At 34.7% G+C, this 21,507-nt stretch overlaps 1 protein-coding gene across 1 annotated transcript in view; it reads left to right on the forward strand.

Moving 5' to 3' along the window:
* Nucleotides 1–13,793, forward strand: part of TTLL7 (tubulin tyrosine ligase like 7) — a 134,449-nt gene extending 120,656 nt beyond the window's left edge. Inside the window, exon 20 of the mRNA XM_032151572.2 lies at nt 11,044–13,793. Coding sequence (XP_032007463.1) covers nt 11,044–11,164 — 121 coding nt within the window. The 3' untranslated portion in view covers nt 11,165–13,793. The remainder of the gene's footprint in view (nt 1–11,043) is intronic.
* Nucleotides 13,794–21,507: the final 7,714 nt, after the last annotated feature.

The following is a 21,507-nucleotide window of genomic DNA, read 5'->3' on the forward strand; positions in this document are numbered from 1 at the left end:
ATTTACCTTTAAGGGACTGAACAAGGACAGCAATCACAAACCTAAAGGTGATAAAACATACTTGGAAATGAAGTTATTTGACTTATATACCTTCACTTTCAAAAGTCCAGAGCAAGAGTATCCAAAAATGTGGTAAATAAATTTAACTTCTGTTCTCCAATAGAGATATTTCAACATTTATCCTTGAGCCTACTATACAGTTGGGAAGATACCTTTGGTTTCATTTTTATTGTTCAATTTGCCTCTGCGGTAAAGTTTTGTCAAGTTCTATTTGAAAAATGAGTTTCACAAATATCCAGTTAAAATAGTTTTCCAAAAAGCATGAAAAGCATAATTGTTTTTAAGCTGCAAAAACACATAGAGTAAAGAAAGTACCTTTTAGCATTTCTCAAGACAACTGTAGTTCTCATTAGAAATAGAGATGAATATGTAACTTTAGTTTTAGTATTTGTAAGTTGTAGTACTATTCAGGATAGAAGAAATTAAGCCATGACTTTGAAAAACTAAGTGATGGTCAAAAAGTCAGTGAATAGTTGAATAAACAATGAGGAAAATGGAACCACTATAGCTTGGATTTTCTTTTCTTGAAAACATCTAGAAATTGATCTGTTTATTTAAAAAACTTAGGGAGTATAATAAAACTAACTTTATTACAGATGTGTCCTGTAACAGCAGAATGGCTCAGAATATTTTTAATAGAAAGTATTAAGAGAAATATTTTAAATTTTTGTTTGTCTTGGATTCTGTCATTGTAGTGTTGCAGGACGTTTAACCTCTTTTAACTCTTCTACAAATAGAAGCTGGTTGATCACAATAATAGCAGTGGTAAAGGTAACCATTAATATTTAAAATATTTAAATATCAAAGTTATATTCTACAGTTTTAATGGTTTGACTGAAGCAAATTATTGAAATAAAACTTTTAATACTTTCGTTAATACTTTTATATGAATTAAAAGAATGATAGCCATTTTTTGGACATCATACCATGTAAATGAAGAGCCTTCTTGTTAAGGGGTGATACTCTGGGAGCATGGTCAGGAAAATCTTAAATTTCAATCTAAGAAGTAATTCACTGAGACTCTTTAATGTCATTCCCATAATTCTAGATTTCATAAACTAATTTCTGTTGATAGATCTTTTAGCTTTTGTGGGTACACAAAGTAGGATGAGTCTTCTTGGTTACATTGGAGGAAAAAGGTATGCTTTACAGTTGCTTCAGACTCTTATTTTCTTCTGCTGGTGGTCAAAAGAGATATTTCTGACCATGGAATCTTGACTTCTGGACTTCTGATAAATGATCAGGATGGCCTAGTATTGTGATTATAATCATTTTGAGATGTCAGTAAATACATTTTCATTCCTGCCCAAGCTCAGAACCATTTGATAGAGAAATACTAGAGTCAGACATATGGTCATCATCTATTACTTTGTTACTCCATAGTACTATTGCTGATAAAAGTTACATTAGGGGACATGGTGTAGATGTGAGCCAAGTGAGTTTTCTAATACTGAATTTTGGAATTCAACTTATCCACCCAGTCAAAGGCAGATCAGAATCAACACAAACCTTCCATGTCACTAGCCCATAAAGTCTTGTTCTTTTAGCATTGGCAGGAGAGCAAGAAAAGATGCATCCTTGCTGCAGAAAGGCAGAGCCAGAAAGACAAAGAGGCTGAGCTAAGCGTGCCTGTTTCCTTCTTTTAAATCCACAAATCAGATAATTTGGTTCTGGTAAGAGGCCAGGAAGTTCACAGTAGTGGAAATTCTTCTACATTGGAACACAAGGAGCAAAGAGAAGTAAACATTTCTCCCTAATATCTAGCTATTAAAACCCAAGTCAATGTCACATTAATTTAACAATATGTAAAAAGTGGCCCTATTTCTTTTCCTCATAGGTAAGAAACGGACTCTTTAGCATTTTACTTAAATGTAGAAGTCACTTAATATTTATTAATAGATTGACACATTTTATTTATGAAGTATATTTGGTAATATAAACATGAATTTATATTTATAGTATTTATAAATACATGTAAATGTACCTAATAGAAATAACTTACGAAGTATACCTAAATAATTTATGAGGAGATTCATATTTGGTTAATTTATTTATAAAATTAAAACAGATAGAAAATAGAGCTAACAGCAGACAGGTTTAGGGACCAGGTTTATTTTTACCAAAGATCTACTGGATATTTCTTAAGAGGATTTAAAGAGTATATGGCATCTATTACATGGAAGAGAGTGGCCTTCAACTTTGCATTCTCAGAAAAAAATAATAATATGCATACCAAAGGAAAAGACATTTCTGGGTTTCTACCTTTTATGTACTGAGCTTTCATATAAGCACATTTCACAAGGGGTTCCATAGCTAAAAAACATTTTAAAAACCACCAAGTTAGCACTTCTGCTTTTGGTAATAGAGCATTAAATATTTGGCTAAATCCTGCCTCTGATGATAACTAGAAAAGCTGTACAAAATATCACATTTGCTCAAAAGTACTTGCTAACCCAGTACCTGTTAGTGAGTATTTGTTAGTGCTGAGCAGTGCTTTTGACAGCTGTGTGGGCCTAGGGGATGAAATAGGAGTTCAGGGCCTGCCAAAGATGGTGGCTGTTGTCAACACTCTAGATTCCTAGGAGTAACAGTGCTCAGGATGGTTTGCAAAGCAAAAGTTGACAGAAACAAAAAGGAAATAAATTTACAACCGTAGAGGAAGATTTAATAATCATTTCTCAGAAAAAACTCAGTAAAGATATAAAATTTTTAATGATAAAACTAACAGACTTAACTGTCATATGTAGAAGTAAATGTATTAACTTCAGATTTCAGTACCCCAGGCACAATGGGAAATTTTTAAAAATCAACCATATAGTGGAATAAAAAAAAAAAACACCCAATTTTCACAGAATTTCAGAAGATTGAAATTATACAGAGAACTTTTTCTGACCAAATGCCTTTAAGCTGGAAAACAATAGAAAAATATAAACAGCAAATCTATGCTTTGGAAAGTCAAAAAATATACTTTTAAATAATCCACGAATCAAATAAGAGATTATAATGGACATAAGAAAATATTTTGAACTGAGTGATAACAAAAATATTAGAAATAAAACCTGTAGAATATGGCTAAATCAGTAATATAGGGATATTTATAGCTTTAAATAAATATATCAGGAAAAAGGAAAGGCAAATATTAAATCTAAGCAACCATTTTTAGAGGTAACAAAATAACATTTAAATATACCCAAAGAATACAGAAAAAAAAATAAAAATAGAAGAAATTAATGACATAATGAAACAAACATAGAATAAAGAAGATAAACACAGCCAAAAGCAGATTTTAGAAAATACTAATAAAATTGATAAATACCGAGTGAGACTGATAAAGAATATAAAATGGAGAAATAGCTAATATCAAGAACGAAAAGGGAGACATTACTACAGATTCTACAGATATTTACAATTTGATAAGGAAATGTTATGAACAATTTCATGCTGGTAAATGTAGTAATTTCATTGATGTTAACAAATTCCTAGAAAAACACATACTGCCAAACAAAAGAAGACATAGAAAATCCTAAATAGTCATAACTACTGAAAAAATTAAATCAATTATTAAGAGCCCTTCCACAATGATAACTCCAGCTGTAGATGGCATCACTGGCCAATTCTATCAAACCCACCCAGAGAACAGCAAAGGAGTGAACACTCTTCAACTTGACCTAGATTACCATACTTTTGATACCAAAACCTGACCAAGACATTATGGCAAAGGAAAATAACAGTTCAATTGCACTCCTAAACATAGATGCAAAACTCCTAAACCAAATATTAGGAAGATGAACCCAGAAAGCTTAAATAGGATAATATATCATGACCAACTTCTGCCTATTGCCTCAATGTAAGGATGCAATAACTTTAAAAAGTGATGAGTGTAATTTGCTACAGTAATAGCATAAAAGGTAATTTCAAAAGATAGAGATAAAAATCTTGATAGAATTCAATATGCATTCATGCTTTAAAAAGTGCTTAGTAGCTAGACAGAAAAGATGTTTTCCAGTTTGATGAGGATAACTAAGAAAAACTTACAACATAAATACCTAGTGCTGAGACACTGAAGGCTTTGCCTTTCAAATGAGTAACAAGACTGTCTGTGATCACCACTTCTATCCAGCATTGTATTAGAGGTCCTAGCTAGTTTAATGAGACAAAAGAAATAAAAGGCATTAGGTTTGAAAGAAAGAACTAAACTCAGTAAGTGGATATGATTGTATTCATACGAATGTAAATAAATCTATGATAGATTATGAAGTGAATTTAACAATTTTGATGAAATCATATAAATCAAAGTCAATATAAGAAAATCAATTGCACTTTTCTTTATCAACAACAAATATCTGAGATATAAGATTTAAAAATTTTTTCAAAAGCATGAAAGAATATCTAATACTTAGGAATAAATGTAGCAAGAAATGTATATGACCTTTATGCAGGAAAATGTAAAAAATGAAAAAGTATGTCTTATTCGTCATTGCACTCAATATTATCGATATGTCAGTTCTTCTTAAATAATTTCATACATCTGTAAATTCAATGTAATTCTACTATAAATCTCAACACATTTTTATTTTTTATTTTTGGCGGGGAGAAGAATTTGACCAAAGTTTGTTCTGTCACTATACAGAAGAGCAAAGGACCAAGAATAAGTAAGGCAATCTTGAAACAGAGCAATATAACATCATAGGATTTAGTAACTACAGTGTCTCAAGACTTACAATAAAGCTAATTGAAGATAGTATCATATTGGCAAAAAGGATAAACAAATAGACCATTGGAACCATTCAGAAAAACCGTAAACCAACCCACGCCTACCTGGAGACTTGATTTATGACAAAAGTGGTGTACACCTGATTTATGACAAATAGGAAAAGGAAGTTTGTTTAAACAATGGTTCTAGGACAATTGTATTTCCAAATAATAAAAAAGGAACTTAACTTTACCTACACCATAAACAAAAACCATTTCCAGATGAAATTAGTATGTAGATGTGAAAGGTAAAACTGCATAAAGATTTCAGAAGATAATACAGGGGAATATTTTCATGACCTTGAGGTATGCAAAGATTAATAGAACCAAAAAATTTTAATAATAAGTGAAAAGATTATATTAAAATTAAAAACATATGTTCATCAGAAGACCCCATTAAGAGGTGGAAAAGCAAGCCACAGGATGGAAGGAAGTGTTTGCAACCCATATAATCTATAAAAAAATCTTACAAGATTATATAAGAACTCCTACAAATTTCTAAGAAAAAAGCAGACCACACAATAGAAAAATGGGGAAGATAATTGAAAAACAAGGACCAATAAACATTTGAAAAAGTGTTTAAGCTAATAATCAGGGAAATGCAAAATGTCAAAATCACTACATATCCATCACAAGTGTTGATGAGAACATAGAGTAATAGGAACTCACTTACCCTGCTTGTGAAGTGAAAGTTGATACCTTTTACAAACAGTTTGGCATTACATCTAAAGCCTACGCTTTTTACAGCTACTTTCCCTGTAAATTCTCAGCAGAGATGTGTGCACATGTGCATAAGACCCTTATTAGAATGATTATAGTAGCATTCACTCATAATAGCTAAAAATTGGAAACAACCCAAATGTCCATGAAAGAGTGGGCACATTTTTTCTAATATTCATACAATGGAATATTATACAACATTGAAAATAAACAAACTGCACCTACACATATAGCAAGAAAGGTTAGTTTCAAACATAAAGTTAAGCAAAATAAGCCAGATACAAAGGAATATATATTGTGTCCATTTATTGAAAAATCAAAAACAGGCAAAACTAAATTATGGTGTTTAAGGAATGTATAATTGGGTAGTAAACAAGGAAGTAATTACCATACAGGTCAGAATAGTGGTTAACTTTATGAGGAGGGAGGGTACTGGAATACAGGGCTCTGGGATGCTAGGAATGTTCAGTTACTTAACATGGGTGGTAATGACACAAGTAATCACTTTTTAATACTCATTAAACAGAACATTTATGTTTTATGTACTTTTTAATATACCTTATACTTTATAATTTAAAAGTTTAAAAAAAGACTAGTTAAATATATGGTATTATTTATGTTCTTAGGTTAAGATAGTTGGATATGTCTATCTAAGAACAGAGATATTCTTGTTATTGAGGCCAGTGTTCATAATATATAAATTATAAATAATATTTAATTCATGTACACTATTTCATTGGCTCCATACTCTGTGATCCATGCATGGCAGAAACTATTGGAGTTTTTTACAGCTGAGAAAAGTGAGGCTTATCCAAATCCATATTGGATTTAGAAGTGGCAAAGGTAGAATTTGAAACTGGGGCTTTTCCCCCCAAAAAATGGAAGTTAAAACCACAGGATTTAGTGCATATCCACTAGAACTGCTATTATCAAAAAAGTACAAAGTAGTAAGTGTTGGCGTGGATGTGGAGAAGTTGGATTTCTTATGCATTGCTGGTAAAAATATAAAACTGTGTGGCAGTTGTAGAAAGCAGTTTGGGAGTTTCTAAAAAATTAAATATAGAATTACCATATGACCCAGCAATTCTACTCCGAGGTGTTTACTCAAAAGAATGAAAAACAAAGACTCAAACGGATACTTGTATACCAGTGTTCACAGAAGCATTATTTGTAAGACAATAGCCAAGAGATGGAAACAACCCGTGCCCATCAACAGTTGAAGAGATAAAATATGGTATACACATATAATAGAATATTATTCAGCCACAGTATGGACTGAAATTCTGATACAGGCTACAATATGGATGACCTTTGAAAACATGCTAAGTTAGACAGCCAGACACAAATGGACAAATCTTGTGATTCCATCTATATGAGGCATGTATAATATGCAAACTCATAGAGACAGAAAATAGAATAGATGTTACTAGGGGTAGGAAGGAAGGGAAAATGGGACATTAGTACTTCAGGGGTATAGAGTTTCTGTTTCAGATGATGAAAAGTACTGAAAGTAATGGTGATGGTTACATACATTGTGAATGTACTTAATGCACTGAATCGTACAATTAAAAATGGTAAGAAAAACACTTTAATAGTACATTTCATGTTATATATTTCACTATAATATAAATATTTTAAAAAGACAGGACAAATATTCTGATGAACTTTATTTACCGTGAGTTTTCCAAACCAGGTCCTAAAATTATTCTGGGGAAATCAGGGGTCCTGGTCTTAACTCCAGGAAGAGGAAAAGGAAGGTGGGTGTAGCTTATGTTTTCAAGGTTAATTTCTACCAGTCTTGAAATGCTTCATGTTCCAGAGATCCTCCTGGTCAGCAATAAATTGGTATATAAAAGACAAACTAATTCTACATGAATCAGGAATTACATAAATGTGGGCTCTATGTTTGTATTTAATATAATGGTTATGTAAAGATGTGCACACCTGCCTTAGGGATGAGGAGGATGAGGAGTGAGGCTATGAAACAATTAGGGTAGTCTGAGGTATTTCTCCTTGGCACGAGTTAGCAATGAGTTAGCCATTTTCATATGTAAAGAATAAGCTAGAAAAATGGGTAAGCTGTAAACTTTTCCCATTTTTTAGTGCTTTACACAAATTCTTTAATCCGTAAACCCACTTCCTTGAGATAGTCTTCCTGCTTTAAAAAAATCAAATTATTTAACTTCATTGCAAGGAACATTTCAAAAACAATCTTCGATGTTCAGCTAGTGTTGGATTTCCCAAGACATATTGATGGAGATATTAAGGCACATAATCTATTGTATTTCCCTGCAACACTTTAAAATATCCCACAGCACTTGCATTAGGGAAGAAAAGTGTTTCTTCCAATGTAATTTTATATGCTTTTTTTAGTTCATGCCGAACTTCTTTTCAAGTCTTAATAAAAAGTTTCATCTTTTTCTGCTTCTATGAAAAAGTTTAGGTTTGTGGCATATATAATATCTTTCTACTTTCTAGATTATTTTATACTTCAAATTTCTGAAAAAATGAGTATAATAATTGTACCCATTAGTTTTAAAACTGAAATTAGTATACAATGATAATTATGTAGAATTGTCATGACAATATAGTATGGTTGCTACGAGCTGTGCTGCTGGAGCTAGCCTGTATGGATTTGAATCCTGGCTCTGCCACTTACTAGGTAGGAGACCTTGAGCAAGGCATTTGACCCCTGTATGCTTCGTGAAGTTTATTTATCTGTAAAATGGAGCTAACAGTAATATCTACTGTATAGAATTGTTATGAGAACTAAATGAGTTGATATCTGTAAAGCAATTCAAATAGTGCTGGGCACATAGAAAACACTATTTGAATATTTGTTCAGTAAAATAGTGTAAGTTAGTTGTGATCCTGGACTTTGTGCTTTTATTTTTTCATGTGCAAAATAGTGATCTTTATCTCAAAAGAATATGTAAATGTTACTGAAATGTCAATAGTAACTATTACTTGGAAATTCTTTGAAAGAAAGTTGGTAGACGTTACTGTTTACAGTGTAATTATCAGTAGGACAGAATGTATCTTCAGTAGAAGGTAGAATAACTCTGAACTACTATGGAATAGTGGATTTTGATCAAACACCTCGTTTTCTTTTGCAACTTTGCCCTAGATAGGAAGGATAGCCTTTTCATGGCCGAAGATATTGGATCAATCATCATGACCCCACCAATTGTTGACATAATAATTAATCCATGTAAATTACCCGAGTGATTTTAAGAAAATGATTTATATAATCTGTGATGTGAGAAATCACTTGTTTCATTATTCATCACCGGTTATGCAATTTGGATTTAATTTGGTTTGTTTTATGTTATTTTGCTGCTCTATTAACTTAATGATTTGAGTAATTATTTATAATTTGTGATATTAGGTAATAGGTTTAGAAGATATTATTAGATAATTCATGACAAAATGTTCATGGATATTATAGAAAGTTCTGCTATTTTAATCTGAATGCTGCATATAGTTTGATTATAATGCATTTTTCTACATAATTCATATAACACAACTATAATTTTCCATTGACATAGAATTATAGTTATCAATATTATTTAACATAGAATAGACAGCTAATTGTGCCCTTGGCCCTCCGTTTTTCATGTATCTGTGGGAGTATGATACTATCCCTGGATAATTCTATTTTCTTTTTTTTTTTTTGAGATGGAGTCTTGCTCTGTCACCCAAGCTCAAGTGCAGTGGCGCGATCTCTGCTCACTGCAAGCTCTGCCTCCCGGGTTCACGCCATTCTCCTGCCTCAGCCTCCAGAGTAGCTGGGACTACAGGCGCTCGCCACCACGCCCGGCTAATTTTTTTGTATTTTTAGTAGAGACAGGGTTTCACCACATTAGCCAGGATGGTCTTGATCTCCTGACCTCGTGATCCGCCCGCCTCAGCCTCCCAAGGTGCTGGGATTACAGGCGTGAGCCACCACGCCGGGCCTATCCCTGGAGAATTCTAATGTCAAGTGAAGAAAATAAATGATTTGATACCGCCCCACTATTTATTTCCCAAGACTAATTATAAATCTCTGTATATTGCTGCTTCTGCTCTTGGAAATTCCTCATAAGTATCTTTATCCTGATTTTATAGCATTTCCTCCTCATCATTACTAGGACTTATACTTTGAATAGTGTTGTTTGCATTTGTTTATGTGGATTTCCTTGACCATTTCTCTCCAGACATATAGATTGGACTGGCCTAATGCTAGTCAAGATTTTTCACAGGAAAACAGATTCTACAGGTGTACAATCTCTCACTTGCAATGTCTAACTTCCTAAGCTTTGCAAACTTGAAAACAAAACATAACTCATTTGAGACCATCCTGGCTAACACGGTGAAACCCATCTCTATTAAAAATACAAAGAAAAAAATTAGCTGGGCGTGGTGGCACACACCTGTAATTCCAGCCACTTGGGAGCCTGAGGCAGGAGAATCGCTTGAACCTAGAGGCAGAGGTTGCAGTGAGTAATATAAATATTACTATATAATATAGTATATATAAATGTATATAAATATATATACTATATAATATATATAAATCACCATATTGTCTTTCTAAAATCTGAAGAAAAAAATCACATATTTTGAAATACATTTGGCTGCAAGGGTTACATGCAACCTGTAATCATGATTTTTTTTTTTTTTTTGAGACGAAGTCTCACTCTTGTCCCCGAGACTGGAGTGCAATGGCGTGATCTCAGCTCACCGCAACCTCTGCCCCTGTGTTCAAGTGATTGCCTGGCCTCAGCCTCCCAAGTGGCTGGGATTACAGGCATCTGCCACCATGCCTGGCTAATTTTGTATTTTTAGTAGAGATGGGGTTTCTCCATGTTGGTCAGGCTGGTCTTGAACTCCCGACCTCAGATGATCCGCCTGCCCCAGCCTCCCAAAGTGCTGGGATTACAGGCGTGAGCCACTGCGCCCGGCTGATTGTTTTTGATATTCTGTAATCATGAGTACTCTATGGTCAAAGAATATAAAATTTATATTCTAATTAGGAATATTAATCTTTAACTTTTTCTATTAGGTTACCTATAGTAATAATACATTAATGATGTATTATTAAATTATAATCAGTGGTTCCACCTCCCTTGAAACAAACAATTATTGTTAATGTGGTTTAACCATAATGTGGCTTAAGTCAAATTCTCAAATCACATGTTTTAAAGAAATATTTGACTGGCTCCACATATTACTTACAAGGACTGATGATGAATTCTAAATTAACATTAGCCACATAAACAGTTTCACAGTATTTGAGTACAGTGGCTCTTTATGGGATGTCTTGGGATGCTAACATCATATATTGCATCTATATTTAGCTCTTCTCTCCTTCTTTCCTACAGTCTGGGGAGGAAATCTTTTTATATGAATTGCATTTTTGTTACAGTAACATTTCTCATATAGAATATGTAAATTGCTAACCACATAACCCTTTAGTGAGTTAGTTATAATTCGCTTGTAAAAATCTAATTTGTTAACTGTCATTTTTAGGTATTTACTACCAGGGAGTACCCAATTCTTCTTGAGAACACCAACCTACAACTTGAAGTACAATTCACCCGGAATGACTCGCTCCAGTGTTTTGTTTACATCCAGATATGGCCATTTGTGAAACAGAAGGGAAGATCGCCATTGGTTATACATAACAGCAATTCATTTTTTTCCCCTGAAGTTGAACATGCAAAGAACATGACCATTAAGTGCTGTTTTATGTATATAAGACATATATATGTGTGAAAATATATGCACATATGCACCCAAATAACATATATTTATTATATTAAATAATATATGAAAGAAGAATTAGCAGAAAATGGAATATAAGACTTAACCTTTCCGGAAATGTAATAAACCATGTTAAAATTGTTTACACAAATATGTGAATGTCTAGAACTTGCTAGGTTTATAATTAATTCCTTCCTACTAGAAATGTTATTTTTGCTGCAGAGTATATAAAACAAATTGATCTTGAAGATCCAATTACAGTGTTAAATTATTTTCTAGATAACATGCCTTTTGACCTGAAAAACGGTTTAGTATAATACCTTAAAAATTCTCATATATAGTAGCCATTTTAAATGAAACAAAAAGATTTAGAAGCCTGGTGTTGCTTGATGATAAGATTAAGAAGTTTAAAACGGGTTTATCATTACTGTAGCACACTGTAAAGTACTAGAAAAGTCATAACCTGATTCTCCAACCTTTTTATTCCTCTATGTGGAAATTTAGCTACTTGTAATAATGTACATTTTCAGTAAGGATCTGGTGAGATCATATTATGATCTAAAATGAAAGACAGGCTGGGCTTGGTGGCTCACGCCTGTAATCCCAGCACTTTGGGAGGCTGAGGTGAGTGGATCACCGGAGGTCAGGAGTTTGAGACTAGCCTGGCCAACATGGTGAAACCCCATCTCTACTAAAAATACAAAAATTAGCTGGGCGTGGTGGTAAGCGTCTGTAATCCCAGCTACTTGGGAGGCTGAGACAGGAGAATCACTTGAACCCGGGAGGCAGAAGTTGCAGTGAGCCAAGATCGTGCCATTGTATTCCAGCCTGGGTGACAAGAATGAAACTCTGCCTCAAATAAATAAATAAATAACAAGAAGATAAAAATAAATAAAATGGAAGACAATCCAATGGGTTAAAAATAAAATGTAAACTAGCTTTCATTTTTACTTTTCATAGTGAATCACATAAAGGAACAGAAAATGATGGTAACAAAATCTTTCTATATGGCTTTTATGTCTTATACCACTCATTTTTATTTGGAAAGTATATCTTTGATGGGTTTAACATATGGTTAAATACAATTTCTGCTGTTTCACAGAAGTAGAAGAGCTGACACATTTCACTCATTTTAGTGTTATAGGATAATGAGACAAACTTATTTTTATAAATCTCTCAAGGTTGAAATCAACTTATATTGCAAAGTCTAATACAGTAGTTTCTCATTGCACCACAGAAACAGTTAAAGGATTGTGAATAGAAGATTTCAATGATCACATATTACAAGTCATCAGTGTACCCTTGAGGGTTTTTTAAAAATCAAAACAGAGAACGAAGTGTTCTTGTCCAAAGTTGTTATGCATAAGTTTAATAGCAGTTTACTTCCTTTTCTTGAGTACAGTTTTTAAAACCAAGAATGTGCTTTCAGTTTTCCATAAAAATATAAGCCGTACTACTTTGACATTGAAATCATCAGTGCAGCCGTCACTTCTTAGAATTTATTTAAACTTCTCCCAACAGTTTTATTTTCTCCTAGCTGCTATTTTCAAAATTCATGAATGTTTTACCTCCTTTTACTATTCTGAAAGTTATTTCAAGAAGTGGCCCCAAAGCAGGAGAACTGAGAGGGGCAAATTGGCCTGGTTTAATTCACAGCCTGAATAATTGGCAACCTAAAGTTATGAGTTAGATGTATTTTGCTTTTCAAACCATCTTCTGAGCCTTTTTTAGGCTGAAATAATTTGTTTCTTTCTCAAATTATTGCTAGCTACTTGATTCTTATGACTACCTAACATCCACATTTGGTAGGTACTTTTCCTATCTGCATGCATCCCAAAGAAGAATTTGCTGTTTGTGGAAGAAGAGGATAAGAGTGTGAGAATGAAGGAAATTACAGTGACTACACTGTTTATGACTCCATTTTGTGAATTCTTAAATATGTTATAGATTTTTTTTAGAAAAAATAATGCAAACATTGGGATACTACAGAATCACCATAAGGATGATCAACAAGTAATAAGCATTGTCATGGAGTTCATTTTTCTTTTAAATTCATGATTTGGCCACAAAAATATATATATAACTTTTAAGTGTCTGATATATGATAACAGCCCAGTTTGTTGGCCACTCATTTGCATTATCTTAAATCACAAATAATTACTTAATTTGCTGGAGTGTGTGCTTTGCAACTTTTGTACCAGAGCAAAATTTTTATTTAAAACAAAAAATAAGAATGTCCATCACCAGGAGAAATGCTCCTCCCAGAAAACACACACACACAACACACACACACACACACACACACACACACACACAATTTAAAAACTGAGTAAATTTAAATATATGGAAGTACCCCACAAATTGATTTCAACAAATAAATTTCATTTCTCTAGCTACTTATGTCTGGCCTTATTTTGAGCGTTACAATTTTATTGCCTTCATTTGCCTGTTTAGACTGATGTAATTTGATATGATGAAGTTGTGAATAAACGCCTTGTGTTCATTATTTATATATACTACCTGGTATGCTATGGACTGTGTCTGCTGTAGTGCTATTCCCTAATGAGCAACTAAGAAGAGAAGACACAACAATAAACCATGGAAGTGTCGGGAGGCCATGGAAATGATTTAGAGGTATAAAATACTCCCCAGTTTTTATTATAAATTTTTATTCATAGGTTAAAACATATCAGCATAAGTGATAGTACAGGTGTGACTCCCTTTTCTAAGAGAGAAAATAGCTTTATTCGAAAACTCCAAAAGCTACTTAATCTTACCAGGGGTTTTTAATAGGGGAACTGGGTTTACTTACAATGAAAGCATATTTTCATTCTGCTATAGAAAAACATCCCTGCTCATTCAGTAAATCTAAGATTGGAATGCTTTCTAGAACTATGCAATATTTGAATAATTTCTAGAAATGTCTAAGAAACAACATTTTTTATTTTAAATCATCACTTACAAATGTAGTCTGAGACTGCAAATTAGTTTTCACTTGAATAATCCAGCATTATAGATTAGTTACCATTTGCTCTATATAATCTATTGAAGGAACTATTATTATTCATATTTTGATTAATTTTACTAGTAACAAATTTTTATTTTAGTAGCATTGCATTTACCTTAAATATGTAAAAATGAAGTTGTAACAGGATCAAATATGGAAATGGCAATGGTAACTCTGCCTAGAACATAGTTGAATGTCCTTGGTTGTCTGTAAGATGCAAAGATCTATACAAATTTTATCATAGGTCAAAATTATTTCCAAATACACAAACAGTTTCAACTATTTCTTCCTCCCTAAAACTAAAACCAAACCAAACCCAAATGAAGAAACCTAAACTTCTTTTCATCTAATAGTTATACCCAACTAGATAATAGTAGCTTCTAGACATCAATAAAAAGATTTCATTTTAACTGTCTTTTTAATTTGTAAAATATATGAGTATGGAATTTTGTATCTAACTTGAAATTTCAGATGTTTTAATAATCCAAATACTTTCTTCTTTAGCATGTCAGAGTACTAATAGTTTCAAAATTTCTTTAGATCTAAACATATACATTACTCGACTTTTTCAAAAGTATCAAAAAATTGATAGCTGCAGAAATGCCATTATTTGATTTTCTATAAAACACGGATTCATTCTTAAAATGTATATTCTTTAAAAAATAGTAAATACCTCAAGAATGACAGAAAACTTTCCTTTTCTGTTCTGTAATGCTAATTTAAACTTTGAGTCTTAGTTTACATGGTCATAGGGGTTAAATAATAAAATGTATAACTGTACAATTAATTGTGTTCTTGTGACCTGATGATTTTTTGAAAATTTGCTTTTCTCTTTAAATTAAGAAATTTAAGTTTTCAAGGGCCATATTAGTTATCTAAATATTTGGGGCTAATGTTGATTTATAAATAAATAAAAATTTAGAACTATATTCATGATGACAATTTTGTTACTTACACTGCCTATTCTTTATTTCTTCTTTTTTAGTTCAAAGGTGAAATTTTGACCTTTGTGTTAACAAAGCCTCAAGAAAAGAGAAATTCTGCCTTTTAAACATTGGTTTTCCTTGCATGTTATGGTGGTGTGGTTTTGCCTCAGCAATAATAAAACATAAAATATGTTGTTGCATCAAGTTCAGTTTGTCTGCTGAGATTATTTTTAAGAACCAGGTTGAAGTCTCTATGCTTAAAAAAGCATTTATTGTTTGGATCCATATAAAGCAAGATACATGGCTCCAAATAAGTCTTGCAACCAAAATTGGTATATTAAAATTTACTGCACACTTTGAGATTGCTGCCATTTTTTGGTGCTTTTTGGACCTCGTCATAAGGGGATGTATCGTATATTGAGGGAAAATTACTCAAGTTACACATTCTACGTTAACTGCACTGTATTATCTACAGCTACGATCAATGGGCCAATAGTTCCTAAATTAGTAATAAGACTTAAAAAAGTAATGAAATAACACTGATATTTCTCTTTCAAAGGCTAACAGCAATTCTTGGTCCTGAGCTATTCGGTTCATACAATAACTACTGTACACGCTACAACATCTGAATATTAATGGTTTTGCTGCAGATTCTGGGTATGAGGATTAGCTCGAAAGCAATACATTTGCTAACATGAATCATGACTCAAATTATCCCCATGTGCTTTACTACCTGTATATGAATGCAAATGTTACAGAAAATATGCCTGAAATGTCAATACAGTGTGCAATTAGCGTTGCATTGTCATGCTCCAGCATGTGATATCTGTATGGTGAAGTTATTTCAATTACTCTGATATGTTACTATAATAAAAAAGTTTAACCTAAGAAAGCTACAATATGTCATCAAATGCTTATTTCTGTTTTACACACACACACACACACACACACACACACAAATGGTTTTTTGTAATAGAAGACATTGGCTCCCAATTAAGGTTTCAGAGTGATGAGATATATTTTTACAGTAATTTTTACTGTGTACAGACAGCAATACCACTATGGGGATAACTTTATCTGCTATTAAAGTCAGGTCAAGTCAACATAATTGGTGTCAACTCTCATAGTTAGCTAGTAGGCCGACTGCTAAAATTTAGAAATGACATTTTTGTATCTAGCATCATGGATTATAGCAAAAGTATTACTAATCTGATTACAATTATGTCAGCATCTCTGCTATGAAGTTCATTTTCTTCAGTAATTTATAATCTCATCATTGTTAAAAATTAGAATACTAAGCCTCAAAAATAAGCATATCATATTGCCATTTATGCCATTGTTCTTTAGGATAATTATGCATAAAGTATCTAGAATAGTTTTCCTTTAAAAAAAGACACACTTTGGATAAAAATTTAGGAAATCGGGATGTTAATGCATGTATGCCTTGCTTTTTGGAATTGACAACCAAATGGTATAATGGTTGACTCAAAAATATATTTTTAAAAATTCATTATTATTTTTATAAAGTTAAAATATTCTATAAAGACTTTGAAAGTTGAATTGATTTCTTTCAATGACTGCTAAAGATGAAGCCAATATGGGTAGTTTGCTATCTCCCTATTTTATCAAATAATTTTAATTATATATATATAATTTCATTGTTAATGGAATGAAAATCTTTTTTAAATTATAAAATCTTGGAGTAATTTCAAGTGTTAGAAAACTATACAGTACCTTAAAAACAAGCATTTGGTTCTTTTGTAGAGAATAACATAATCTTTAACTTGCAGAGAGTTATCTTTTAATGGTTATTCATCAGGTATGTATACAGTATAGTGACAATCATGCCCATCGCCATGGTCAGGCAAATTTGGAAACGGTATAAAAATTGGAAGGTGTTTCTCTACTTTCAGTACTTCAAGAGTCTTTAGTATCCTCAGATGCACTGAGATTTTTCAGAAAGGGACAGCAGCATGCATCAGTTCCCAAACTAATTTCACCATGGCATGTTTTATTGCAGCGCATCTCCCAGGACTAAGTGACTTCTACTGAGCACACTTTAGAAAACACCAAAATACACAAATTCATTCACTAATAAAGTAATCGAAGCATTTAATAATGTATTTATCAAATATAGACTGGTGGTATAAATATGAACACTGACAAATCTGGTGCAAGAAATTTACTTGCACTTGTCACTTGAGAATTTGGTCATTTCCAGGGGAATATTTGAACCAGGGTTTCAAGAGGGATGGCTTGAAGCCAGGAAGGATGGCCAGAGGTAAATAACCCTAATGATAAACATGCGTTATGTTAGATATTTGCAACATAATCACGACATGTGAAGTAATGCAAAATGCTTGAGAATGTGGTCAGAATGTGATCCAAGCCTTTATGAATAGATATTAATTATTTATTGGCTCATATATGATAAAAGTTCATCTTTAATAAGAGTCTAAAGTCATCCATCAGCAGATGAGAACTTTGCATAATAACAGGATATATCTAGAAACACTTGCTGGCCATCTGAAAGCATCTTCTTACACAAAACAAGAAGGCCTGTTTGTGGCTGACTTCCTCCTTCAAAGCTGGAATTTATTCAGAGTTTGTCATATTTGTGAGAGACAGCATTTGTCAAGTCAGATATTTTTTTCTGTGTCTAAGTTTTCTTTAAGCAACATGTTAGGCCTTAAGAAATTTTATCCTACTCCGTTCTGTATGGTTCCATGTGAAATACTGCTAAATTAATCTCCTTCTTTAAAAATACAATAAATATACCACTATTTGGTATATTTAGGGAGTATATGCTGATGGCACTTAGTGACCTAAATTGCGCTGTTTTAGACGGTTATCAAAAATACTAAGATGAGTATTGCTGTGCAATAGCGTTTTGACTATTGCACAGCAATGGGCTCTCATTGTTTTTGAAATGTTTTATTAAGGCAGCCTTCAATCTTTGATATTGTAATAGAAACACACAGTGAGAATATGCAAATTCAAACTCTTGTCCTCTCCAAGAATGGGTGCAAACATACAAAAACCCTTTAAGTATTAACTAGACACTGCAGTGACAAAAATTATCAAGGATAATAAAACTCTATTAATATATTTAGTCAACTTCTGTCCTCTTACAACTATGCTGCTGTTAGTGATAGAATAACTTGTAAAAGGTCAAGAAACAATAATTTTTTTAAACCTACAGCATGCTGTTAGCAGTAAAAACATTACCCGTGTGTTCATAATATATTGGATTTAGAGGAAAAGTATATGACACAGTGTATGTGAAAAATCTAGGTATATAAACCTTAATACAATCTAAGAAAATACCATTTCAGCATATTGCCTCATTTTCATTAAAACGATGAAAATGTGAATTCAGAAAACCACTTAGTCCTTAGGCTAAAAATAGGTAGATCATCAAAACCTAATATCATTTTAGTCCAAATTGGTATTTGTTTAGTAAATGTTCTACATCATAATGTGAGAAGTACAAAGGGAAACTCAAATTTGGGGGAGAAATTGAGGGGAGTTTTAAAAATAAGCAAATTTAGCTAATTCCATTCTGTTTGACTCTTCCCAAACTGGAGTCAGATTTGTCTTGAAACAAAGAATAAGTAGACACCTCAGAAATTAGCTTGATTTCATATTTTAGCCTCAGGTTTTTCAGTCAAATAATACTTCTATTTGCTTTTTGAATTCTTGTTTTTTCCTGACCATTTCTCAGTTTCTAAATTTCATCTCATTCAGCTTCAATTTTTCCCAGTGAAGCACTGCCACGTTACTTTCATTCTAAAGGTGCTGGGTAAATCTTGTCTATTTTTTGGTTGTTTTAATGAAAACATTTTCTTATATTTATAGGAAAGAGCAAAGGCAGATTGTGCTTCTACATTATTATTTACATTTATTTACATATTATTTAAATTTTTTTCTTAGCAAATTGGCCCACAGTCAGTGTCCTGTTTTTCTGAGCAGTAGGTAAATAATGACAACTTCTGTAAGTTCTGTGGCTACTCAGAATCTCTTGAGAATATATGTCCTGCTAAACTGCAAAAGGGCCACTTCCGGACCTGAAATGTTCTAAGAAATGTTGATCATGCTTCTTCCTACACGTGATAAAAATTTCCACGCCGTTTGCAGATCCAGCCTAGGTACTTGTTAGATGGGTGATTACAAATTTCTTAAGGGCTGTGTAGCACCATCACACTTTGCCAAGTAATCTCCAAGCTTTGGGAAAATAAAAGGAAGCTCCTTACAAACACTGGATTCTCTCTTTCCTCACTTCTTTAGCGTCCTACTTATCCTCTATTGTCTCTTTTTCATATGTAATAGAACATACACTGCAATAGGAAGCTGAAGATGTGGGTTCCCATCATAGTTTCATCCTGGTTCTTCTATCTACTTGCTGGGTGGAATGGGGTTGCCAACTTTGTCTATCTGAGAGTTTTGTTGTGAGGAAAATAACAAGCACTATGGAGTAAAGTATAATTTCCTCATTGCATATTAAAAAAACCCAACTCACCCGATTGTCAGAAAGATTCTATCTACTTTGTGATTATAAGTCGGGGGCGGGGGTGGTTAGCGTTGAGTTTCAGGTTCTGTAAGAACGGGACTAAGGAAACTCATTACCAGGTGGTAATCATCTTCATCTATTCAATAACACTGTTTGGTGTACACACTAAATTGTGGCACTGGAGAGTCACATACAACTGAAGTAACTCACCAGTTCCTAGAGGCAGGTGGGCACCTAGGGAGAGAGAGGCAGTGGCACCTTCCAGGCGCTCTCCCTGGTACAGAGGCGGCGGGGGCCAGGGCTGTCAGTGAGAGGTGACAGCGTGCTGGCAGTCCTCATAGCCCTCACTCGCTCTTGGCGCCTTCTCTGCCTGGGCTGCCACTTTGGTGGCACTTGAGGAGCCCTTCAGCCCACCGCTGCACTGTGGGAGCCCCTTTCTGGGCTGGCCAAGGTGGGAGCCGGCTCCCTTGGCTTGCGGAGAGGTGTGGAGGGAGAGGCGTCAGCGGGAACCCAGGCTGCGTGGCGCTTGCGGGCCAGCTGGAGTTCTGGGCGGGCGTGGGCTTGGCGGGCTCCCCCAACTCGGAGCAGCTGGCCGGCCCTGCCGGCCCCGGGCAATGAGGGGCTTAGCACCCAGGCCAGCGGCTGCAGAGGGTGTACTGGGTCCTCCAGCAGTGCCAGCCGACCGGCGCTGCACTCGATTTCCCACTGGGCCTTAGCTGCCTTCCCACGGGGCAGGGCTTGGGACCTGCAGCCAGCTATGCCTGAGTCTCCCACCCCCTCCATGGGCTCCTGTGCAGCCTGAGCCTCCCCGACGAGCACCACCCCCTGCTCCACGGTGCCCAGTCCCATCGACCACCCAAGGGCTGAGGAGTGTGAGCGCATGGCGCAGGACTGGCAGGCAGCTCCACCTGCAGCCCCAGTGCGGGATCCACTGGGTGAAGCCACCTGGGCTCCTGAGTCTGGTGGAGATGTGGAGAACCTTTATGTCTAGCTCAGGGATTGTAAATACACCAATCAGCACCCTGTGTCTAGCTCAGGGTCTGTGAATGCACCAATGGACACTCTGCATCTAGCTGCTCTGGTGGGGCCTTGGAGAACCTTTATGTCTAGCTCAAGGATTGTAAATACACCAATCGGCACTCTATATCTAGCTCAAGGTTTGTAAACACACCAGTCAGCACCCTGTGTCTAGCTCAGGGTCTGTGAATGCACCAATGGACACTCTGTATCTAGCTGCTTTGGTGGGGCCTTGGGGAACCTTTGTGTCCATACTCTGTATCTAACTGATCTCATGGGGACGTGGAGAACCTTTATGTCTAGCTCAGGGATTGTAAATGCACCAATCAGCGCCCTGTAAAAACAGACCACTCGGCTCTACCAATCAGCAGGACGTGGGTGGGGCCAGATAAGAGAATAAAAGCAGGCTGTCCCAGCCAGCAGGGGCAACGGGCTCAGGTCTTCTTCCACACTGTGGAAGCTTTGTTTTTTCGCTCTTTGCAATAAATCTTGCTACTGCTCACTCTTTGGGTCCACACTGCTTTTGTGAGCTGTAACACTCACGGCGAAGGTCTGCAGCTTCACTCCTGAGCCAGCGAGACCACGAACCCACCAGAAGGAAGAAACTTCGAACACATCGGAACATCAGAAGGAACGAACAACTCCAGACGCGCCACCTTAAGAGCTGTAACACTCACCGCGAGGGTCCGCGGCTTCATTCTTGAAGTCAGTGAGACCAAGAACACACCAATTCCGGACACATCAGGACACCCAGGCCCACGTGCCAGGCT

This window comes from Hylobates moloch, unplaced genomic scaffold (assembly GCF_009828535.3).
Source record: "Hylobates moloch isolate HMO894 unplaced genomic scaffold, HMol_V3 SCAFFOLD_5, whole genome shotgun sequence".
Taxonomy (NCBI): domain Eukaryota; kingdom Metazoa; phylum Chordata; class Mammalia; order Primates; family Hylobatidae; genus Hylobates; species Hylobates moloch.